We start from the raw sequence: 20120 nt of genomic DNA, 5'->3' as shown, positions 1-20120 counted from the left end.
TGCCCCATTCCCGGTTGGGGAACCCCCCCGGACCCTCCCGTGGGGCTGTGGTTAAACCTTGGGGTCCCTGTCCCCCTGCCCCACAGCAGCTTCCATCCGGTTCCTTCCATCCCTGCCCCCATTGACACCCCATAACCGACCGCCCCAACCGGTTCCTCCTCCGCCCGGGGCAGTTTCACGTGGGACGTGTTTGTTCTCTCGGTCCCGAGATCCACCGGGAACATGTGGATCCCTATGGGAAGCGGCTGCTGCTTCCTGAGCTCCATTCCCCATATCCCACATCCCATATGTGCCCCCATCCCTGCCCCATTAATGTATTCCATGAATCCCTAAGGATGCTTCCCCCTCTCCATCCCAATTCCCTATGTGCCCCCATCCCTGCTCCATGAATCCCTAAGGATGCTTCCCCCTCTCCATCCCAATTCCCTATGTGCCCCCATCCCTGCTCCATGAATCCCTATGGATGCTTCCCCCTCTCCATCCCAATTCCCTATGTGCCCCATCCCTGCTCCATGAATCCCTATGGATGCATCCCCCTCTCCATCCCAATTCCCTATGTGCCCCATCCCTGTTCCATGAATCCCTAAGGATGCTTCCCCCTCTCCATCCCAATTCCCTATGTGCCCCCATCCCTGCCCCATTAATGTATTCCATGAATCCCTAAGGATGCTTCCCCCTCTCCATCCCACTTCCCTATGTGCCCCCATCCCTGCTCCATGAATCCCTAAGGATGCTTTCCCATCCCAATTCCCTATGTGCCCCCATTAATGTACTCCATGAATCCCTATGGATGCTTCCCGTCCCCATCCCAACCCCTCTCCCCTCGCAGCGCATGGATCCGGTCACGCACAGCCTAACCCAGCCCCGGTGCATCACCGAGCGCAGCTCATTCATCTCCGGCTTATCAGGAACCGGCACCGGGGACGGGAAGGACAAAGCCCGAGGTTATCACGGGCTCAGAGCGCTCCGGACCCCGGTGATAACGGGAGGTATCGATCCGGGCTGGAACAGAGCTGCCGTTATCAGCGCTGCACGTACCAGCACCTGCTGAATGCGCCTTAAGCCAGACTTAGCCTCTAATCTACGACTAACAGCGTGAACTCTGCTTCATCGACGCCGTGCCCTATAGGGCACAACCCACCTTTCCCCCCAAGCTATGGGGCTGGGGTTGTGCCATGACCCCCCATTGAGCCGCTTTATGGCTCCGATAAGGGTGGAGGAGATGGGTTGTGTTAAGGAGACTTTGAGTCGGGCTTTAGGGTGGGGACACCCCGTATTTAAGGGCTAGGACACCCCGAAACCGGCCCGACCGCAGCACCATGCCCAAGAAGTACAGCCTGGAGCTGGGTGAGTATGGAGCGTCCCCATCCCAAAGCACTGGGATCAATGGGGAATGGGGTTAGCCAGAACCAAGCCTAAAAGCTCTAGCAAAGCACCATTGGTTTGGATTCACTGTCTATGGGTGAGCTCCAGATTCCCATCTCCTGGAATTCTCCTTTTCCCAGGATTTGGTTGTGTCGGGAACACTGTTGTGTTCAATGGGAGCTGGGGATGCTGATGGCAGCGAGTTGCTGCCTGCCCCATGCTCCATTATCCCGAGTTTTCATGGGAATATGGGGAACAATAGGAATTCCATGGAAAACATGGAAAACCCTATGGAATAACCAGACAGACACCAAAGCTCATCCCGCAGAGCATCCCTGCGGTGCTGGGATAACCAACACGGATCATTCCCCAAACATGGAATGGGGCAGGATAAGGACAACCTGGGAGCAGGAACCCTAACCCTAATGCACACCCCCCCCCCCCCCCCCCCGAGGCTCATTGGTCCCATCCCGATGCCCTCATCCCCCCCCGGGTCTCATTGGTCCCATCCCGGTGCCCTCATCCCCCCCCCGGAGCTCATTGGTCCCATCCCGGTGCCCTCATCCCCCCCCGGGGTTCATTGGTCCCATCCCGGTGCCCTCATCCCCCCCCCCGGGGTTCATTGGTCCCATCCCGGTGCCGTGTCCCCCCCCTCGGGTCTCATTGGTCCCATCCCGGTGCCCTCATCCCCCCCCCCGGAGCTCATTGGTCCCATCCCGGTGCCCTCATCCCCCCCCGGAGCTCATTGGTCCCATCCCGGTGCCCTCATCCCCCCCCCCCGGGGTTCATTGGTCCCATCCCGGTGCCCTCATCCCCCCCCATGTCTCTCCCCGTTCCCGTCGCCGTCTCCGGTCGCTCCGCTCCACGTCACGGGGTGGGCGGTACCATCCCGGCCCCAGCGGGGGGGGGGGTAAAGTGGGGCCGGGGCATGAGACGGCGGCGGCGGAGCCCGGTGAGTGCGGCCGGGTCCATTGCAATGGGGATGGGAATGGGGGGGATCCATTGGGGAATCCAATGGGATCCGGGGGGGTCTCCATGGAATGAACCGGGGGGGGGGGGGGGATCGCCTCCCCCCCCCCCCCCCCAGCGCTGCCGGTGTGTTTGGGGGTGCCCACTGCGCTCTGGGGGGGGGGGGGGTCCGTGGAGCTGCACCCCCCGTGCACCCCCTCAAGGACCCGGCTCCCCCCCCCCCCCCCCCGGTGACCTTGGGGTGTCCTAATGGGGACTCCCGGCCCGGTGTCCCCCCCCCCCCGGGGAACGGGTTAGGGTTAGGGTGCACTGTGGGTGCTGCCGCCCCCCCCGGGTTTGGAGTGGAACGGTCCGAGGGGGGCATTGAGGTTTAACGGGGCCTGGGTACTATGGGGCGGACGGGGGGGGGTGATGCCGGTGCCGTCGGTGCTGCCGTGGTTGTGCCTATGGAGCCATAGGGAGCAATGGGATGGGGGGAGATGGGAGCGGGGCCAGGGACCCCTTCCCATGGAGCAGGATGATCCAATCCCTGTGTCCAGCCTGGGATTGATGGGATGGTTCAAGCCCTGTATGGGGGTGTCCATAGAGCCCTGCATGGGGGTGTCCATAGAGCCCTGCATGGGGGTGTCCATAGAGCCCTGCATGGGGGTGTCCATAGAGCCCTGTATGGGGGTGTCCCCATAGCCCTGTATGGGGGTGTCCATGGAGCCCTGTATGGGGGTGTCCATAGAGCCCTGTATGGGGGTGTCCATAGAGCCCTGCATGGGGGTGTCCATAGAGCTCTGCATGGGGGTGTCCATAGAGCCCTGTATGGGGGTGTCCATAGAGCCCTGTATGGGGGTGTCCCAGAGCCCTGTATGGGGGTGTCCATAGAGCCCTGTATGGGGGTGTCCCAGAGCCCTGCATGGGGGTGTCCCCAAGCCCTGTATGGGGGTGTCCCCATAGCCCTGTATGGGGGTGTCCCCACAGCCCTGTATGGGGGTGTCCATAGAGCCCTGTATGGGGGTGTCCATAGAGCCCTGCATGGGGGTGTCCATAGAGCCCTGTATGGGGGTGTCCATAGAGCCCTGTATGGGGGTGTCCCCACAGCCCTGTATGGGGGTGTCCCCAAGCCCTGTATGGGGGTGTCCATAGAGCCCTGCATGGGGGTGTCCCCAAGCCCTGCATGGGGGTGTCCCCAAGCCCTGTATGGGGGTGTCCATAGAGCCCTGCGTGGGGGTGTCCCCATAGCCCTGTATGGGGGTGTCCCCAGAGCCCTGTATGGGGGTGTCCATAGAGCCCTATATGGGGGTGTCCCCAGAGCCCTGTATGGGGGTGTCCATAGAGCCCTGTATGGGGTGTCCATAGAGCCCTGCATTGGGGTGTCCATAGAGCCCTGCATGGGGGTGTCCCCAAGCCCTGTATGGGGGTGTCCATAGAGCCCTGTATGGGGTGTCCATAGAGCCCTGTATGGGGGTGTCCCCATAGCCCTGTATGGGGGTGTCCCCATAGCCCTGTATGGGGGTGTCCCCAGAGCCCTGTATGGGGGTGTCCATAGAGCCCTGTATGGGGGTGTCCACAGAGCCCTATATGGGGGTGTCCATAGAGCCCTGTATGGGGGTGTCCCCAAGCCCTGTATGGGGGTGTCCCCAAGTCCTGTATGGGGGTGTCCCCATAGCCCTGTATGGGGGTGTCCCCATAGCCCTGCATGGGGGTGTCCACAGAGCCCTATATGGGGGTGTCCATAGAGCCCTGTATGGGGGTGTCTATAGAGCCCTGTATGGGGGTGTCCATAGAGCCCTGTATGGGGGTGTCCCCAAGCCCTGTATGGGGGTGTCCATAGAGCCCTGTATGGGGGTGTCCACAGAGCCCTATATGGGGGTGTCCATAGAGCCCTGTATGGGGGTGTCCATAGAGCCCTGTATGGGGGTGTCCCCAAGCCCTGTATGGGGGTGTCCCCAAGCCCTGTATGGGGGTGTCCCCAGAGCCCTGTATGGGGGTGTCCACAGAGCCCTGTATGGGGGTGTCCATAGAGCCCTGTATGGGGGTGTCCCCAGAGCCCTGCATGGGGGTGTCCCCATAGCCCTCTATGGGGCCAGGATGGACCTTAAAGCTCATTTAGGGCCAGCCCCATCCTGGGGGTCCTGCCCCTGTTTCTGTCCCTATGGGGCAGCAGTTCCAGCCCTGCCCCTGTCCTATGGAGCACAGAGACCTGGGATAGGGAATCCTGGCCCCAATCCTTGGGATCATTTGGGAAGGGTGGAATAAGCAAACCCCTCCTCTTTGGTGCCCTATGGGATGATCCTGGAGCTTCCTTATCCCCATTAGGCTTGGCTTAACCCTGAGCCTGTTTGGGGATATAAGGACCAAGTGAGCTGCAGTTTCCCAAGCCCGGATCCTTCTACTCCCCCTTGTTCCCAAGTTGATCCCAGCTTAAACCCCCCTATGGAGATGGGGGGTCCCTATTGTGCCTATTGCAGCTCCTTATCCCTTATGGGCTTTCCTCTCCCTATGCAGCCAACGTGGCCGATCTAAAGCAGCTTCCAGGCCATTGGAAGGGCTCAAGTATGGGGAACACGGACATGGACCAGAAGGATTCCTATGGTATGGCTGCCTATGGGACAGCATCTGCTCACACATACACCTGACCCCGAGCTCATCCCTACGGCAGGTTCAAGCCATTCCCATTGTCCCATCCCTCATCCCTCATCCCAAGCCCCTCTCCATGTTCCCTGCATCCTGGGATGTGCTTCCATTCAACCCATTTCTTTGCCCTATACAACCCATCCCAATGATCCCAGTGCCCATTGCCACCAGCACACTCCATTATCCCAATGGACACAGAGCCTCAGGGTCCTGAGCTGACCCCAGTGCCTGGGGCTCCTTCCACCTGGGGGCTCAACCAGGCCTGACCCTAACCCTAACCCTAACACTAATCCTAACACTAACCCTAACCCTAACACTAACCCTAACCCTAACCCTAAGCCTAACCCTAACCCTGAACCAGCCGGTCCTGTGCAGCCGGATCTAAATCCCTTATGTAAATGCCCTGGGTGGGATTTAGGGGCAGGGAAGAGGAGGAGCCTTCCCCTTCCGCTCATCCCAGTGTTGCAATAGGGACTTGGTCACTGCCCTCAGATCCCAGCCGGGCTCTGGAGCAGGATGTCACGCGGGGGGAGCAGGAGTGAGTATCCCATTGTCGGGAATAGGGATGGATGGGGCCGTGTCCTATGTGTTCTATGGGAATACCGGAGCTTAGACCCCATCCCGGCTGTGTCCTGAGCATCCCTTGTGTCCAGAGCAGAGTGTTCCCTGCACCAATCCAGATCCCATAGGGAGCAGGGTCCTTCCATCCGGAATCCCATAGGGAAGCAGGGGCTGATGCCTCCATAGGCTATGAGGGCAGCACAGGCTCATGCTCTGCCTGCAGATCCCAGCTCATTCCCTATCCCATTCCCTATCCCATTCCCCATCCCATTCCCTATCCCATTCCCCATCCCATTCCCTATCCCATTCCCTATCCCATTCCCTATCCCATTCCCCATCCCATCCCCCATCCCATTCCCTATCCCATTCCCTATCCCATTCCCTATCCCATTCCCTATCCCATTCCCCATCCCATTCCCCATCCCATCCCCTATCCCATTCCCCATCCCATTCCCTATCCCATTGCAGAAGATACCACTGGGGAGCCCGGGGGGGTCATCAGCACCGTATCCAGCAGCATGAACCCCCTACAACCACCGGATCCATCCTCGGATGAGCCTTTCACCACCTACTTCGACAGCAAGATCCCAATCCCTGAGGATGAGAAGGTGAATTCCATGTGCTCCAGCAGGCAGGGAATGGGAGCCTGGATTTGGGATGGGATATGGGATACAAGAGGTAATAGGATCTCCTTGCTGCTCTGTTAATGATTCATCCCATAGGATTTATCCTCTGGGAAGCCCTATGGGAGGGGACCTTGGGTCTTTGTTCCCTTATCAGGAGATAGGAGCCAGAGTGGCCTTTGGAGCAGCTTAGTCCCCTCTAGGCTCCCGATTAAGCAAGGAGGAGGCTGCAGGTCCAGGGGATCATATCCCACTTGGATTTATGGGAATGGGGCCTTGGCTGCTTGATCCTGAGCTCTGGGTTAGGTCCTGGGCTCTGCTTTAGAATGGGAGCAGAGCTCAGGATGGGGTTAAGGAATAGGCTTGGTCTTAAACCCAAGCCTTGCCATTCCTCAGGATGGGGTTAAGGAATAGGCTTGGTTTTAAACCCAAGCCTCATGCCCATGGCTGGGTATGGGGCTCACCTGTTCCCATCCTCTCCCCATAGCAATCCTGCTTCAGCTTCCGTAAGCTCTGGGCTTTCACGGGACCGGGATTCCTGATGAGCATCGCTTACCTGGATCCCGGGAATATCGAGTCGGATCTGCAGTCTGGGGCTGTCGCAGGGTTTAAGGTGGGGATCCTATAACCCTATATGGGGCAGGGCTATGGGGCTGAGCTGAAAGAGAGGAGGCCATAGGGATGCTGTGAGGGTTGGAGCAGCTCCAGAGCCTAAAGGGATGCAGGGAACATGGGATGAGGGATGCAGGGATGGGATGAGGGATGCAGGGATGGGATGAGGAGCTTGGGAAGAGGGAAGAGTTCAATGGGATATGGGGAAGCTCTTCCCCATGAGGGTGTTGGGATGTGGGATGGAGAAGCTGTGGCTGCCCCATCCCTGGCAGTGCTCAAGGACACAGGGATTGGAGCATCCTGCTCCATGGGAAGGGGTCCATAGGGATGCATTGGGGCTGGAGGAGCTTTAAGCTCCCTTCCCACCCACCCCATTGCTCCTATGTAATGACTCCTGCCCTAGATCCATTCTCACCTCCCTATACCAGCTCCAGGTCAGCATCAATCCCCCTTTGCCACCAATGAGTGGCTATTGGGATGCCTGGGACCCCTATGGATGCATTTAGGGCACAGAGACCTGTCCCATTCACCCCATCCCCTCTTTGTCCCCATAGCTCCTATGGGTCCTGATGCTGGCGACCCTAATAGGGCTGCTCCTACAGCGCCTGGCTGCTCGGCTCGGGGTGGTAACAGGACTGCACCTGGCTGAGGTCTGCAACCGGCAGTACCACAAGGTGGGTCCCATCCTGCTCCTATGGGGTCACTGCCTCCATCCCCCTGTCCAATGGGGATGGTAATGGGGTCGGGATGCTCGGAAGGGGCCATATCCTGCATGGGGGAAGGTTCAGAGCTTGGATCTCATTTTCAGCATCATATGGGGTTGAATAGGAGCAGTTTGGGTCTGAGCATCTGGCCTGGATCAGCACCAGGGTGGAAGGGCAGGATTGTGCCCGGAGGCTGCACCTGGATCCTGTGCTCAGCTCTGGGGCCATCAATGCAAGAGGGATGGATGGGGCCATAGGAGGGAATGGGGCTGGAGCAGGGAATGGGGCTGGAGAAGGGAATGGGGCTGGAGCAGGGAATGGGGCTGGAGAAGGGAATGGGGCACCAATGGGATAGGGAAGGGCTGAGGGATCTATGGGGTTCAATGGGGAAGAGAAGGCTCAGGGGGGACCTGATGGAGCCAGGATGGGCTCTGCTCCCAAGGAACAAAGGATGGGACAAGAGGAACCAGCCTCAAGCTGCACCAGGGCAGGTTTAGATGGAGCTCAGGACCAATTCCTGCCCCATGGGGTGCTCAGCATTGGAACAGGCTGCCCAGGGCAGGGCTGGCATCAGCATCCCTGCAGTGCTCATACACATGGGTTAGGGGAGGCCTTGGCAGGGCTGGGAATGGTTAGAACTGGTCTTAGAGCTGGTTTCCAACCAGGATCATCCCATGGTCTTGGTCAGAGCAGCTCCAGTGTCTGAAGGGGATATAGGGATGCTGGGATGGGCTCTTCATTAGGGACTGCAGTGATAGGACAAGGGGTAATGGGTTGAAACTGGTTTCAACTGGTTTAGACTGGATCTAAGGATGAAGCTCTTCCCTGTGAGGGTGCTGAGCACTGGGATGGGTTCCCCATGGAAGCAGTGAATGCTCCATCCCTGTTCAAGCCCAGCTTGGATTAAGCCTTGGGTGCTCTGGTTTAGTATGAGGTGTCCCTGCCCATGGATGAGCTCCAGCTCCTTCCCACCCCATTCCATGGTCTCCAGAAGGGAAAAGGCTCTTTAGAACAGGACTATTCCAGGCTCTTCCAATTCCCTGCTTAAGGAATCCCTATGGCTTGTGTAGGAGAGGGCTCAGTCCTGCTGCAGGTTGTCCCTATGGGATAGGCTTGGATCATCCTGCTCAATGGAAAGGGTTGGAGCTGGAGGAGCTTCCAGGTCCCTTCCATCCCATTCCATGAATCCTGAAGTCAGGAATGTCCCCTGGTTTCTCATCCAGCACCTGAGGCTTTGTCATTGGGATCACTATGAGCAATGGTGTGAGCACAAACACCCACTTCCTCTCTCCTATGGAGCAACTGAGCTCATAGGGATATCCCGGATGCTCCCATTGGATTGCTATGGAATCCTGCTCCCAGCACCAGCTCTGGCAGGGAAAGGAGGCTCCATCCTGCATGATCCCTATGGATGGGAATGGGATTCCCATTGCTAACACCCTCGGATGCTCCCTCATCCCAGGTCCCTCGGATCATCCTCTGGCTCATGGTTGAACTGGCCATCATCGGCTCCGACATGCAGGAGGTCATCGGCTCGGCCATTGCCATCAACCTGCTGTCTATGGGCAAGTGAGTGGGGTTGGATGGATGATGCTTCCCATTGGGATTGGGATTGGGATACACACACATTCACTTCCCCTAACCCTTCATGTTAATGGGGGGGATTCACTCAGCCTTTGGTGCCGGCTTCTCATTGGGGCTGTGGGGAACAGCCTGGGATGGAGGCACCGGTGCTGGGCTGCGGGTTAGGGTTAGGGTTGGGGTAGGGTTAGGGGTAGGGTTAGGGTTAGGGTTGGGTTAGGGTTAGGGTTAGGGTTAGGGGTGGCATCCATGCCTCTGTGTCCCGTAGGATCCCACTATGGGGTGGAGTGCTCATCACCATTAGGGTTAGGGTTAGGGTTAGGCTTAGGGTTAGGGTCAGGGTGGCATCCATGAGTCTGTGTCCCGTAGGATCCTGCTATGGGGTGGAGTGCTCATCACCATCGCTGACACCATTAGTGTTAGGGTTAGGGTTAGGGTGACATCCATGCCTCTGTGTCCCACCGGATCCCACTATGGGGTGGAGTGCTCATTAAGGTTAGGCTTAGGCTTAGGTTTAGGCTTAGGGTTAGGGTGACATCCATGCCTCTGTGTCCCACAGGATCCCACTATGGGGTGGAGTGCTCATTAGGGTTAGGCTTAGGTTTAGGCTTAGGCTTAGGGTGACATCCATGCCTCTGTGTCCCACAGGATCCCACTATGGTGTGGAGTGCTCATTAGGGTTAGGCTTAGGCTTAGGCTTAGGCTTAGGGTTAGTGTGACATCCATGCCTCTGTGTCCCACAGGATCCCGCTATGGGGTGGAGTGCTCATTAGGGTTAGGCTTAGGCTTAGGTTTAGTCTTAGGCTTAGGGTTAGGCTTAGGGTGACATCCCTGCCTCTGTGTCCCACAGGATCCCGCTATGGGGTGGAGTGCTCATCACCATTGCTGACACCTTCGTCTTCCTCTTCCTGGACAAATACGGTGATTCCCATTGTCCATCCACTCACCTCATCCTCAGCTCCATCCACTCCCATTACTGATGGAGCCTTTATGTCCCCATAGGGCTGCGGAAGCTGGAAGCCTTCTTTGGGTTCCTCATCACCATCATGGCCCTCACCTTTGGATATGAGGTACCCTCCATCCAGTATCCTGTGTTCTAATCCCCTCCCATCACCCCATAACCCAGCACAGACCCTTAGGATACAGGGTTCTGATGCTCTGCTCTCTATGGGGCTGTAGACCCCATTGTGGTCCCAGTTTGACCACCGGAACACCCTGTGCTCACCCAACACCTCTTTGTCCCCCAGTACATCACAGTCAGACCCAACCAGCAGAAGCTGCTCCAGGGGCTGTTTGTGCCCTATTGCCAGGACTGTGGAACACCCCAACTGGAACAGGCTGTGGGGATTGTAGGGGCTGTCATCATGCCCCATAACATGTACCTGCATTCGGCACTGGTCAAGGTGAGCTGCTCAGTGGGGCAGGGTATAAGGGTCTATGGGGATCCACTGAGCCCATAGTACAGGGAGAGCTTTGGGATGCTGGTTCCTATCTCCATATAAAGGTTGGGGTTTGCTGTTTCTGCCCTCCAGTAAGTTCCATTCCCAACCAGTGACCTATGGGTTTAGTGCAGGACAAGGACACATATAGGAAACAGCTGTAGAATCAATGATGTATATGGTATATACAATACATGTGCTGGAGTGAGGCCATAGGGATGGAGCTGATCCCATAGGAGCATGGGGAGAGCTGAGAGCAGCTCCAGTGCCTAAAGGGGCTGCAGGGAACCTGGAGAGGGGCCTGGGATGAGGGATGCAGGGATGGGATGAGGAGCTTGGGAAGAGGGAAGAGTTCAATGGGATATGGGGAAGCTCTTCCCCATGAGGGTGTTGGGATGTGGGATGGAGAAGCTGTGGCTGCCCCATCCCTGGCAGTGCTCAAGGATACAGGGCTTGGAGCATCCTGCTCCATGGGGAGGGATCCATAGGGATGCATTGGGGCTGTGTGATCCATCCATGGCTCCGGTTGTCTCCATCTCCTCTACAGTCACGTCAAGTGAACCGTGCGAACAAGAGGGAGGTGCAGGAAGCCAACAAGTATTTCTTCCTGGAGTCCTGCATTGCTTTATTTGTGTCCTTCATCATCAACATCTTCGTCGTCACTGTCTTTGCTGAGGCTTTTTACCAGAAGAACAACACGGATGTGGTGAGTGTGAGGCAGGGATGTGGTACCCGGAGCCAGGGATGTGGTACCCAGAGCCAGGGATGCTGTACCCAGAGCCAGGGATGTGGTACCCAGAGCCAGGGATGCTGTACCCAGAGCCAGGGATGCTGTACCCAGAACCAGGGATGTGGTACCCAGAGCCAGGGATGTGGTACCCAGAGCCAGGGATGCTGTACCCAGAGCCAGGGATGTGGTACCCAGAGCCAGGGATGCTGTACCCAGAGCCAGGGATGTGGTACCCAGAGCCAGGGATGCTGTACCCAGAACCAGGGATGCTGTACCCAGAGCCAGGGATGTGGTACCCAGAGCCAGGGATGTGGTACCCAGAGCCAGGGATGCTGTACCCAGAGCCAGGGATGTGGTACCCAGAGCCAGGGATGCTGTACCCAGAGCCAGGGATGCTGTATCCAGAGCCAGGGATGTGGTACCCAGAGCCAGGGATGCTGTACCCAGATCCAGGGATGCTGTACCCAGAACCAGGGATGTGGTACCCAGAGCCAGGGATGTGGTACCCAGAGCCAGGGATGTGGTACCCAGAGCCAGGGATGTGGTACCCAGAGCCAGGGATGTGGTACCCAGAACTGAGGATGTGGTACCCAGAACCAGGGATGCTGTACCCAGAACCAGGGATGTGGTACCCAGAACCAGGGATGTGGTACCCAGAACCAGGGATGCTGTACCCAGAGCCAGGGATGCTGTACCCAGAACCAGGGATGTGGTACCCAGAACTGAGGATGCTGTACCCAGAGCCAGGGATGCTGTACCCAGAACCAGGGATGCTGTACCCAGAGCCAGGGATGTGGTACCCAGAACCAGGGATGTGGTACCCAGAACCAGGGATGCTGTACCCAGAACCAGGGATGTGGTACCCAGAACCAGGGATGTGGTACCCAGAACCAGGGATGCTGTACCCAGAGCCAGGGATGCTGTACCCAGAACCAGGGATGCTGTACCCAGAGCCAGGGATGTGGTACCCAGAACCAGGGATGTGGTACCCAGAGCCAGGGATGTGGTACCCAGAACTGTGTGTTCTGTACCCAATAGGGCATCTCCATCCCCCCCATTGCCCACACAGGCAGACCCCATACCCCCTATCCCCTATGGTTCGGATATGGGGTCCCGGCTGTTTCCCCATCCCTATGGATGCTCCCAGTCCATCCCAAGCCCATTCCTGTTGCTCCCCACAGAGTGCAGTGTGTGCCAACGCCAGCAGTCCCCATTCCTCCCTCTTCCCTAATGACAGTCGGCCCTTGGAGGTGGACATCTACAAAGGGGTGAGTGACCCTAACCCTAACCCTAATCCCTCACCCATCCTTGCCCCATAGCGGATGCTCCCTTTGGAAGCATGGGATTGAGGTGGGGGGGACCCTAAAGCTCCTCCAGCCCCAATGCATCCCTATGGATCCCTTCCCATGGAGCAGGATGCTCCAATCCCTGTGTCCTTGAGCACTGCCAGGGATGGGGCAGCCACAGCTTCTCCATCCCACATCCCAACACCCTCATGGGGAAGAGCTTCCCCATATCCCATTGAACTCTTCCCTCTTCCCAAGCTCCTCATCCCATCCCTGCATCCCTCATCCCAAGCCCCTCTCCAGGTTCCTGCATCCCTTTAGGCTCTGGAGCTGCTCTCAGCTCTCCCCTGGCTCCTATGGGATCAGCTCCATCCCTATGGCCTCCTCCGGCCTCATTCCATCAGCTCCAGATCCCTTTGGATGTACAGGGAATGCTTTTCCCTGCCCTACTAATGGGTTCCTCTCCCTTCAATGCAGCCCCACAGTGTTCCCTATGTGCTTCCCAAGGCTGGGAATGCTTCTCCCTGCCCTACAAATGGGTTCCTATCCCTTCAGTGCATCCCCATTGGGTTCCTGTGGTCCCCACTGGGTCCTACTGGGATCTGACCTCTTACTTCCCCTACAGGGCGCAGTCCTGGGCTGTTATTTCGGCCCCGCTGCCCTATACATATGGGCCATTGGGATCCTGGCTGCAGGGCAGAGCTCCACCATGACCGGGACCTACTCAGGGCAGTTCGTGATGGAGGTACCAGCACCAATCCCATTAATCCGGATGTGTCCCCATCCATAACCCCCTTCCCCATAGCCCCATCCCATCCATCCGGATGTGTCCTCATCCATCCCCATCCATAACCCCCTTCCCCATAGCCCCATACCATCCATGAGGATGCATCCCCTTCCATCCCCATCCATAAACCCCATTCCCTATAGCCCCATCCCATCCATCCGGATGCATCCCCTTCCATCCCCATCCATAAACCCCATTCCCTATAGCCCCATCCCTCATCCCTGCCCCATTCCCTATAGCCCCATCCCTCATCCCTGCCCCCTTCCCCATAGCCCCATCCCATATCCCTGCCCCATTCCCCATAGCCCCATCCCTCATCCCTGCCCCATTCCCCATAGCCCCATCCCATATCCCTGCCCCATTCCCCATAGCCCCATCCCATATCCCTGCCCCATTCCCCATAGCCCCATCCCATATCCCTGCCCCCTTCCCCATAGCCCCATCCCTCATCCCTGCCCCATTCCCTATAGCCCCATCCCTCATCCCTGCCCCATTCCCCATAGCCCCATCCCTCATCCCTGCCCCATTCCCCATAGCCCCATCCCTCATCCCTGCCCCATTCCCCATAGCCCCATCCCATATCCCTGCCCCATTCCCCATAGCCCCATCCCATATCCCTGCCCCATTCCCTATAGGGTTTCCTGAACCTGCGCTGGTCCCGCTTCGCTCGGGTGCTGCTCACTCGCTCCATTGCCATCACCCCCACCCTACTCGTGGCCATATTCCAGGATGTGGAGCATCTAACGGGAATGAACGACTTCCTTAATGTCCTAATGAGCCTCCAGGTCAGCTATGGGGTCTGGGATGGGGACAGCATCATATGGGGGATCCTGACCCTCTGCTATGGGGACAGCATCATATGGGGGATCCTGACCCTCTGTTATGGGATGGGGACAGCATCATATGGGGGATCCTGACCCTCTGTTATGGGATGGGGACAGCATCATATGGGGGATCCTGACCCTCTGTTATGGGGACAGCATCATATGGGGGGATCCTGCCCCTCTGTTATGGGATGGGGACAGCATCATATGGGGGGATCCTGCCCCTCTGTTATGGGGACAGCATCATATGGGGGATCCTGACCCTCTGTTATGGGATGGGGAGAGCATCATATGGGGGATCCTGACCCTCTGTTATGGGGACAGCATCATATGGGGGATCCTGACCCTCTGTTATGGGATGGGGACAGCATCATATGGGGGATCCTGACCCTCTGTTATGGGATGGGGACAGCATCATATGGGGGATCCTGACCCTCTGTTATGGGATGGGGAGAGCATCATATGGGGGATCCTGACCCTCTGCTATGGGATGGGGACAGCATCATATGGGGGGATCCTGACCCTCTGCTATGGGATGGGGACAGCATCATATGGGGGATCCTGACCCTCTGCTATGGGATGGGGACAGCATCATATGGGGGATCCTGACCCTCTGTTATGGGATGGGGACAGCATCATATGGGGAATCCTGACCCTCTGCTATGGGATGGGGAGAGCATCATATGGGGGGATCCTGACCCTCTGCTATGGGATGGGGACAGCATCATATGGGGGGATCCTGACCCTCTGTTATGGGGACAGCATCATATGGGGGGATCCTGACCCTCTGTTATGGGATGGGGAGAGCATCATATGGGGGGATCCTGACCCTCTGTTATGGGATGGGGACAGCATCATATGGGGGATCCTGACCCTCTGCTATGGGATGGGGACAGCATCATATGGGGGATCCTGACCCTCTGTTATGGGATGGCACCAATGGGATCTAACCTTCCCTTCCAGCTTCCCTTTGCCCTGATCCCAGTACTGACCTTCACCAGTCTGCCCAGTGTCATGCACGACTTTGCCAATGGCCTGTAAGTACTGGGGGCATCGGGAACACATCCTGCTCCTCATCCCCATCCCTCCCAGTTCACCCCATTGACCCCCCCCAGTTCACCCCATTGAGCCCCCCCCAGTTCACCCCATTGAGTCCCCCCCAGTTCACCCCATTGAGCCCCCCCCAGTTCACCCCATTGAGCCCTGGTGTTTTCCTCCCAGTTCACCCCATTGAGCCCTGGTGTTTTCCCCCCAGTTCACCCCATTGAGCCCCCCCCAGTTCACCCCAGTTCCCCCCCCCAGTTCACCCCATTGAGCCCCCCCCAGTTCACCCCAGTTCCCCCCCCAGTTCACCCCATTGAGTCCCCCCCAGTTCACCCCATTGACCCCCCCCCAGTTCACCCCATTGAGCCCCCCCAGTTCACCCCAGTTACCCCCCCCAGTTCACCCCAGTTACCCCCCAGTTCACGCCAGTTCCCCCCCCCAGTTCACCCCAGTTCCCCCCCCCAGTTCACCCCAGTTACCCCCCAGTTCACCCCAGTTCCCCCCCCCAGTTCACCCCAGTTACCCCCCAGTTCACCCCAGTTCCCCCCCCCAGTTCACCCCAGTTACCCCCCCCAGTTCACCCCAGTTACCCCCCAGTTCACCCCAGTTACCCCCCCCAGTTCACCCCAGTTACCCCCCAGTTCACCCCAGTTCCCCCCCCCAGTTCACCCCAGTTACCCCCCAGTTCACCCCAGTTACCCCCCCAGTTCACCCCAGTTACCCCCCAGTTCACCCCATTGACCCCCCCCAGTTCACCCCAGTTACCCCCCAGTTCACCCCATTGTCCCCACAGGTTCTGGAAGGTCGGGGGGGGGATCCTGATCCTGCTCATCTGCAGCATCAACATGTACTTCGTGGTGGCCTATGTCATGTCCCTGCACCATATGGCTCTATACATTGGGGCTGCCGTGCTCAGCATCATCTACTTGTCCTTTGTGGCCTATCTGGTGAGTGCTATGGATGCTCTTCCCATTCCCTGCTCCATGTCCCATCCCTCATCCCAAGCCCCATTCCATGTTCCCTGTATCCCTCTTCCCATTCCCTGCTCCATGTCCCATCCCTCATCCCAAGCCCCATTCCATGTTCCCTGTATCCCTCTTCCCATTCCCTGCTCCATGTCCCATCCCTCATCCCAAGCCCCATTCCATGTTCCCTGTATCCCTCTTCCCATTCCCTGCTCCATGTTCCATCCCTCATCCCAAGCCCCATTCCCAGTTCCCTGTATCCCCTTTAGGGTCTGGACCTGCTCTCAGCTCTCCCCTTGGGCAGGTTCAAGCCATTCCCATTGTCCCATCCCTGCATCCCTCATCCCAAGCCCCTCTCCATGTCCCCCCTATAGGGACCCCAAATCCGTCTCCTCCACTGCTCCATCCCATCCCCTAATGGGGATAACCCCACAGCAGGGACAGGATCTGTCCCTTGGCCTGGTTTCACCCCATGAGCATCCCATAGGATGCTCCATTCCCCCCAAGCCCCATACACCCCACTCAGCTCCATCCCCATCACTCACCCATCAGCTGCTTTACCTCCAGCCCCATTGTGCTCCTATGGGGTGATGCTGAGTGTCTATGGGGTGATGCTGAGTGTCTATGGGGCACGAGCCCCACACATCCCCTGACCCCATCCCCATCACTCACCCATCAGCTGCTTTACCTCCAGCCCCACTGTGCTCCTATGGGGTGATGCTGAGTGTCTATGGGGTGATGCTGAGTGTCTATGGGGCGATGCTGAGTGTCTATGGGGTGATGCTGAGTGTCTGTGGGGTGATGCTGAGTGTCTATGGGGTGATGCTGAGCGTCTATGGGGTGATACTGAGTGTCTATGGGGCGATGCTGAGTGTCTATGGGGCGATGCTGAGCGTCTATGGGGTGATGCTGAGTGTCTATGGGGCACGAGCCCCACATCCCCTGACCCCATCCCCATCACTCACCCATCAGCTGCTTTGCCTCCAGCCCCATTGTGCTCCTATGGGGTGATGCTGAGTGTCTATGGGGCGATGCTGAGTGTCTATGGGGTGATGCTGAGTGTCTATGGGGCACGAGCCCCACACATCCCACTCATCTCCATCCCCATCACTCACCCATCAGCTGCTTTACCTCCAGCCCCATTGTGCTCCTATGGGGTGATGCTGAGTGTCTATGGGGTGATGCTGAGTGTCTATGGGGCACGAGCCCCACATCCCCTGACCCATCCCCATTGCCTTACAGAGCTGGCTGTGCCTCATTGCATTGGGAGCCTCCTTCCTTGCCTGTGGGTCCAGGGTAAGCGTCACCAGTGCCCTGCTCACCGAGGACCTGCCTGCCCAGCCCCATAAGTAGCCCCATTGCCCCTATAGAGACTGTAGCCTATGGGGTGTGTGTGCCTATGGTTTACTGCACAGGGAATGGGGTTGGGATGAGGGAATTCCCGCTTGGAATGCTGCAGGATCCGGTGTCCATTCATCCCTATGGAAGCAATGATGGAGCTCAGATCCCAGTATCCCCAGTGCTAAACTGGGATGTGCCTATAGCTCCTTATGGGGGTGGTTGGAGGGTGATGTGGGGACACTGGTCCTGACCCCTCCGATCCCATTGGATCCATATGGGGTTTCCCATCCCATCCAGAGCAGCTCTGGGAACACACTGGGAATCCTCAGCATTAACCCCATTGTCCATCACTGGTGCTCATGGTTCCTTATGGCTCAAGTCTGGTTTGTTCCCTATGGAAACCCCATAAGAGGCATCCGGAATTCCCATGTTCCAGCTTGGAATGTCCCTACCCTATAACCAGTACAAACCATTCCCATTCCCTTCTGCTCCAGTCCCTTCCATAGGGAATCCTCCCTATGGAGCACATCCCAAGTCTGCCCCTATCCATTGGGATACAGGCACATTCACTTCCATCATTGGAATAGTCCATATATGGCAGTGAATGGGTTTTGGGGTCAAATCCCATGTCCTAGATGCTTTTGGGGTGTCTCTATCATGAGGTCCATGGTCTGTTCCTCAGCCCCATAAAGTAAATGGGGTTTGATGCATCCTGCATCCCACAGCACAGGGAAAGGATCCCAAAGTGATTCCTGGATTTAGGACCATGGAAAGGGTTGGGATAAAAGGGAAGGGATTGGGATAAAAGGGAAGGGATTGGGATAAAAGGGACCTTAAAGCTCATCCGGAGCTGGATTGAGCATTGATGGGATGGGGCAGCCCCAGTTCCTATGGGCACCAGCATCAGCATCCTCATAGGGAAGAACTGGTACCCAAGGGCTCATCTATGGCAGGTTCAAGCCATTCCCATTATCCCATCCCTGTATCCCTCATCCCAAGCCCCATTCCCATTGTCCCATCCCTCATCCCAAGCCCCATTCCCGGTTCCCTTTAGGCTCTGGAGCTGCTCCCATCTCCCCCCACAGCAGAGGGGCAGGATCCCCTATCTCACACTATGGGGCTGCAGCCCCACACTGAACCCACCCCATAGGGACCCCATATCCCTCTGTGGGGTTCGATCCCATTCAGGATGTTCCCAAGCCAGCAGCATCCCAACCCTATGGAATTCCTGCATTTGGGAATGGGGTCGGTATTAACACTATGGAGCATCCTCATCCCCCCATATCCCATTGGAAGCAGTTTATGGAGCCCATTGGTGCCATTAAAGGATGGATCATGTTCCACTTGGATCCTTGGGTCGTTTATTATGGGGTGCTTGGAACTGGTGTCGATTCCTGGTTGGGGGGACCCCATAGGGCCCATCTTATGGGGCAGATCCATTGGGATCCCTGGGTCCATTGTGACCATAGGCTCCAATAATAGGGTGAATGATGGAGCCACCATGGGCTGCACCAGCCCCAATGGCATCCATGGGATCATGGAATGGGGTGGGATGAAGGGATCCTAAAGCTCCAATCCAGCCCCATGGACCCATTCCCATGGAGCAGGGATGCTCCAATCCCTGTATCCTGGTTCCCTATGGAATCCAATGGGAGATCCCATCCAGATCTCCTATTACCCCCCCCCAATGATGTATGGGATGATGCTGCATTGACAGTGACCTCAGTGCTGTTCCCATTGCAGCATCCCATGATGCTTGGCTCTGATTCCCATAGGATGGAGCCATCCCATAGGCTCCCATAGGATGTACCATGAGGATGGTATAGGGGAGCTCAGCATTAACTCTCATCCTTCCCCTCTTCCAGCATCACTTGAGCCCTGAGCTCTCCCTGCTCCACACTGTGGATATGGACACACTCGTCGCCAGATGATTCCCGATCCATGAGGATTGAACTGGTGTCTATGGAAAACTGGGCTCAGCACCAAACTGGGACCCCCAGTACAACCGGAGCTCAGGCAATGGGACCCTATGGTCCTGGGAGCACTGGGATGACCCATTCCTATGGGTTATTCCCATCCGGATCCGCCTGGATCCGCAGGCTCCATCCAGCTGCTGGTTGGAGGATCCCATTGAGCCCCATTATCCCATCAGGCTCCAGCATTCCGGAATCCTGGAGCATTGGGAACATCCGGAGCCAATTCCTGACCCCTTTGATTCCAGTTTGATGGGACTTGATCCTGCTTCTCCTTAATGGAATCCGGTTTAATTCAGCCCATTCCCAATGGGAACTCCCTGCATTGATCCCATGCTCCGGCCGCAGCATTCCCAGGATAAGCTCCATTTTAACCTCATTCCTTCAGCTTTTGGTGTATGTAGAAATAAACCTGACATGGACAGTGGGTTTTCCCAAAGGAATTCCTGCTATTCCCGGTTTTCCTGCTTGGGATCTGAGTGAATCCACCTGAGCAGCACATGGGACTCAAAGTGCTCCAGGTTCCAGGCTTGGATCCAATGGGATATTCAGCCCATGGGACTGAGGTTTGGGGGGAGATGTATCCATGTATCCCTGTGTCCAAGTACCCCTGTGTCCATGTATCCCTGTGTCTATGTATCCATATATCCATGAATCCCTATCTCCATGTATCCTTGTATCCATGTATCCC

General features: G+C 57.3%; 1 protein-coding gene across 2 annotated transcripts; it reads left to right on the top strand.

The window, feature by feature from the left end:
• Positions 1–980: 980 nt before the first annotated feature.
• On the top strand, positions 981–19856 carry SLC11A2 (solute carrier family 11 member 2). Of its 2 annotated transcripts, none has more exons than XM_034071476.1 (17): positions 981–1347; positions 4831–4917; positions 5989–6128; positions 6631–6756; positions 7310–7429; positions 8922–9028; positions 9891–9961; positions 10043–10110; positions 10288–10443; positions 11027–11185; positions 12391–12477; positions 13121–13240; positions 13918–14067; positions 15070–15143; positions 15944–16097; positions 17358–17411; positions 19322–19856. In XM_034071476.1, exons 1-17 carry the CDS (start codon positions 1320–1322, stop codon positions 19385–19387), a joined length of 1767 nt encoding a protein of 588 aa, XP_033927367.1. In that variant the 5' UTR covers positions 981–1319; the 3' UTR covers positions 19388–19856. The 2 variants fall into 2 exon arrangements, with proteins under 2 accessions (XP_033927367.1, XP_033927368.1); XM_034071477.1 differs by lacking the exon at positions 981–1347 and adding an exon at positions 2260–2317.
• The last annotated feature ends 264 nt before the right edge of the window (positions 19857–20120 follow it).

The sequence above is a fragment of the Melopsittacus undulatus genome, chromosome 21, assembly GCF_012275295.1.
Source record: "Melopsittacus undulatus isolate bMelUnd1 chromosome 21, bMelUnd1.mat.Z, whole genome shotgun sequence".
In the NCBI taxonomy this organism is placed as follows: Eukaryota; Metazoa; Chordata; class Aves; order Psittaciformes; family Psittaculidae; genus Melopsittacus; species Melopsittacus undulatus.
This window is presented reverse-complemented; position numbering and strand designations above follow the sequence as displayed.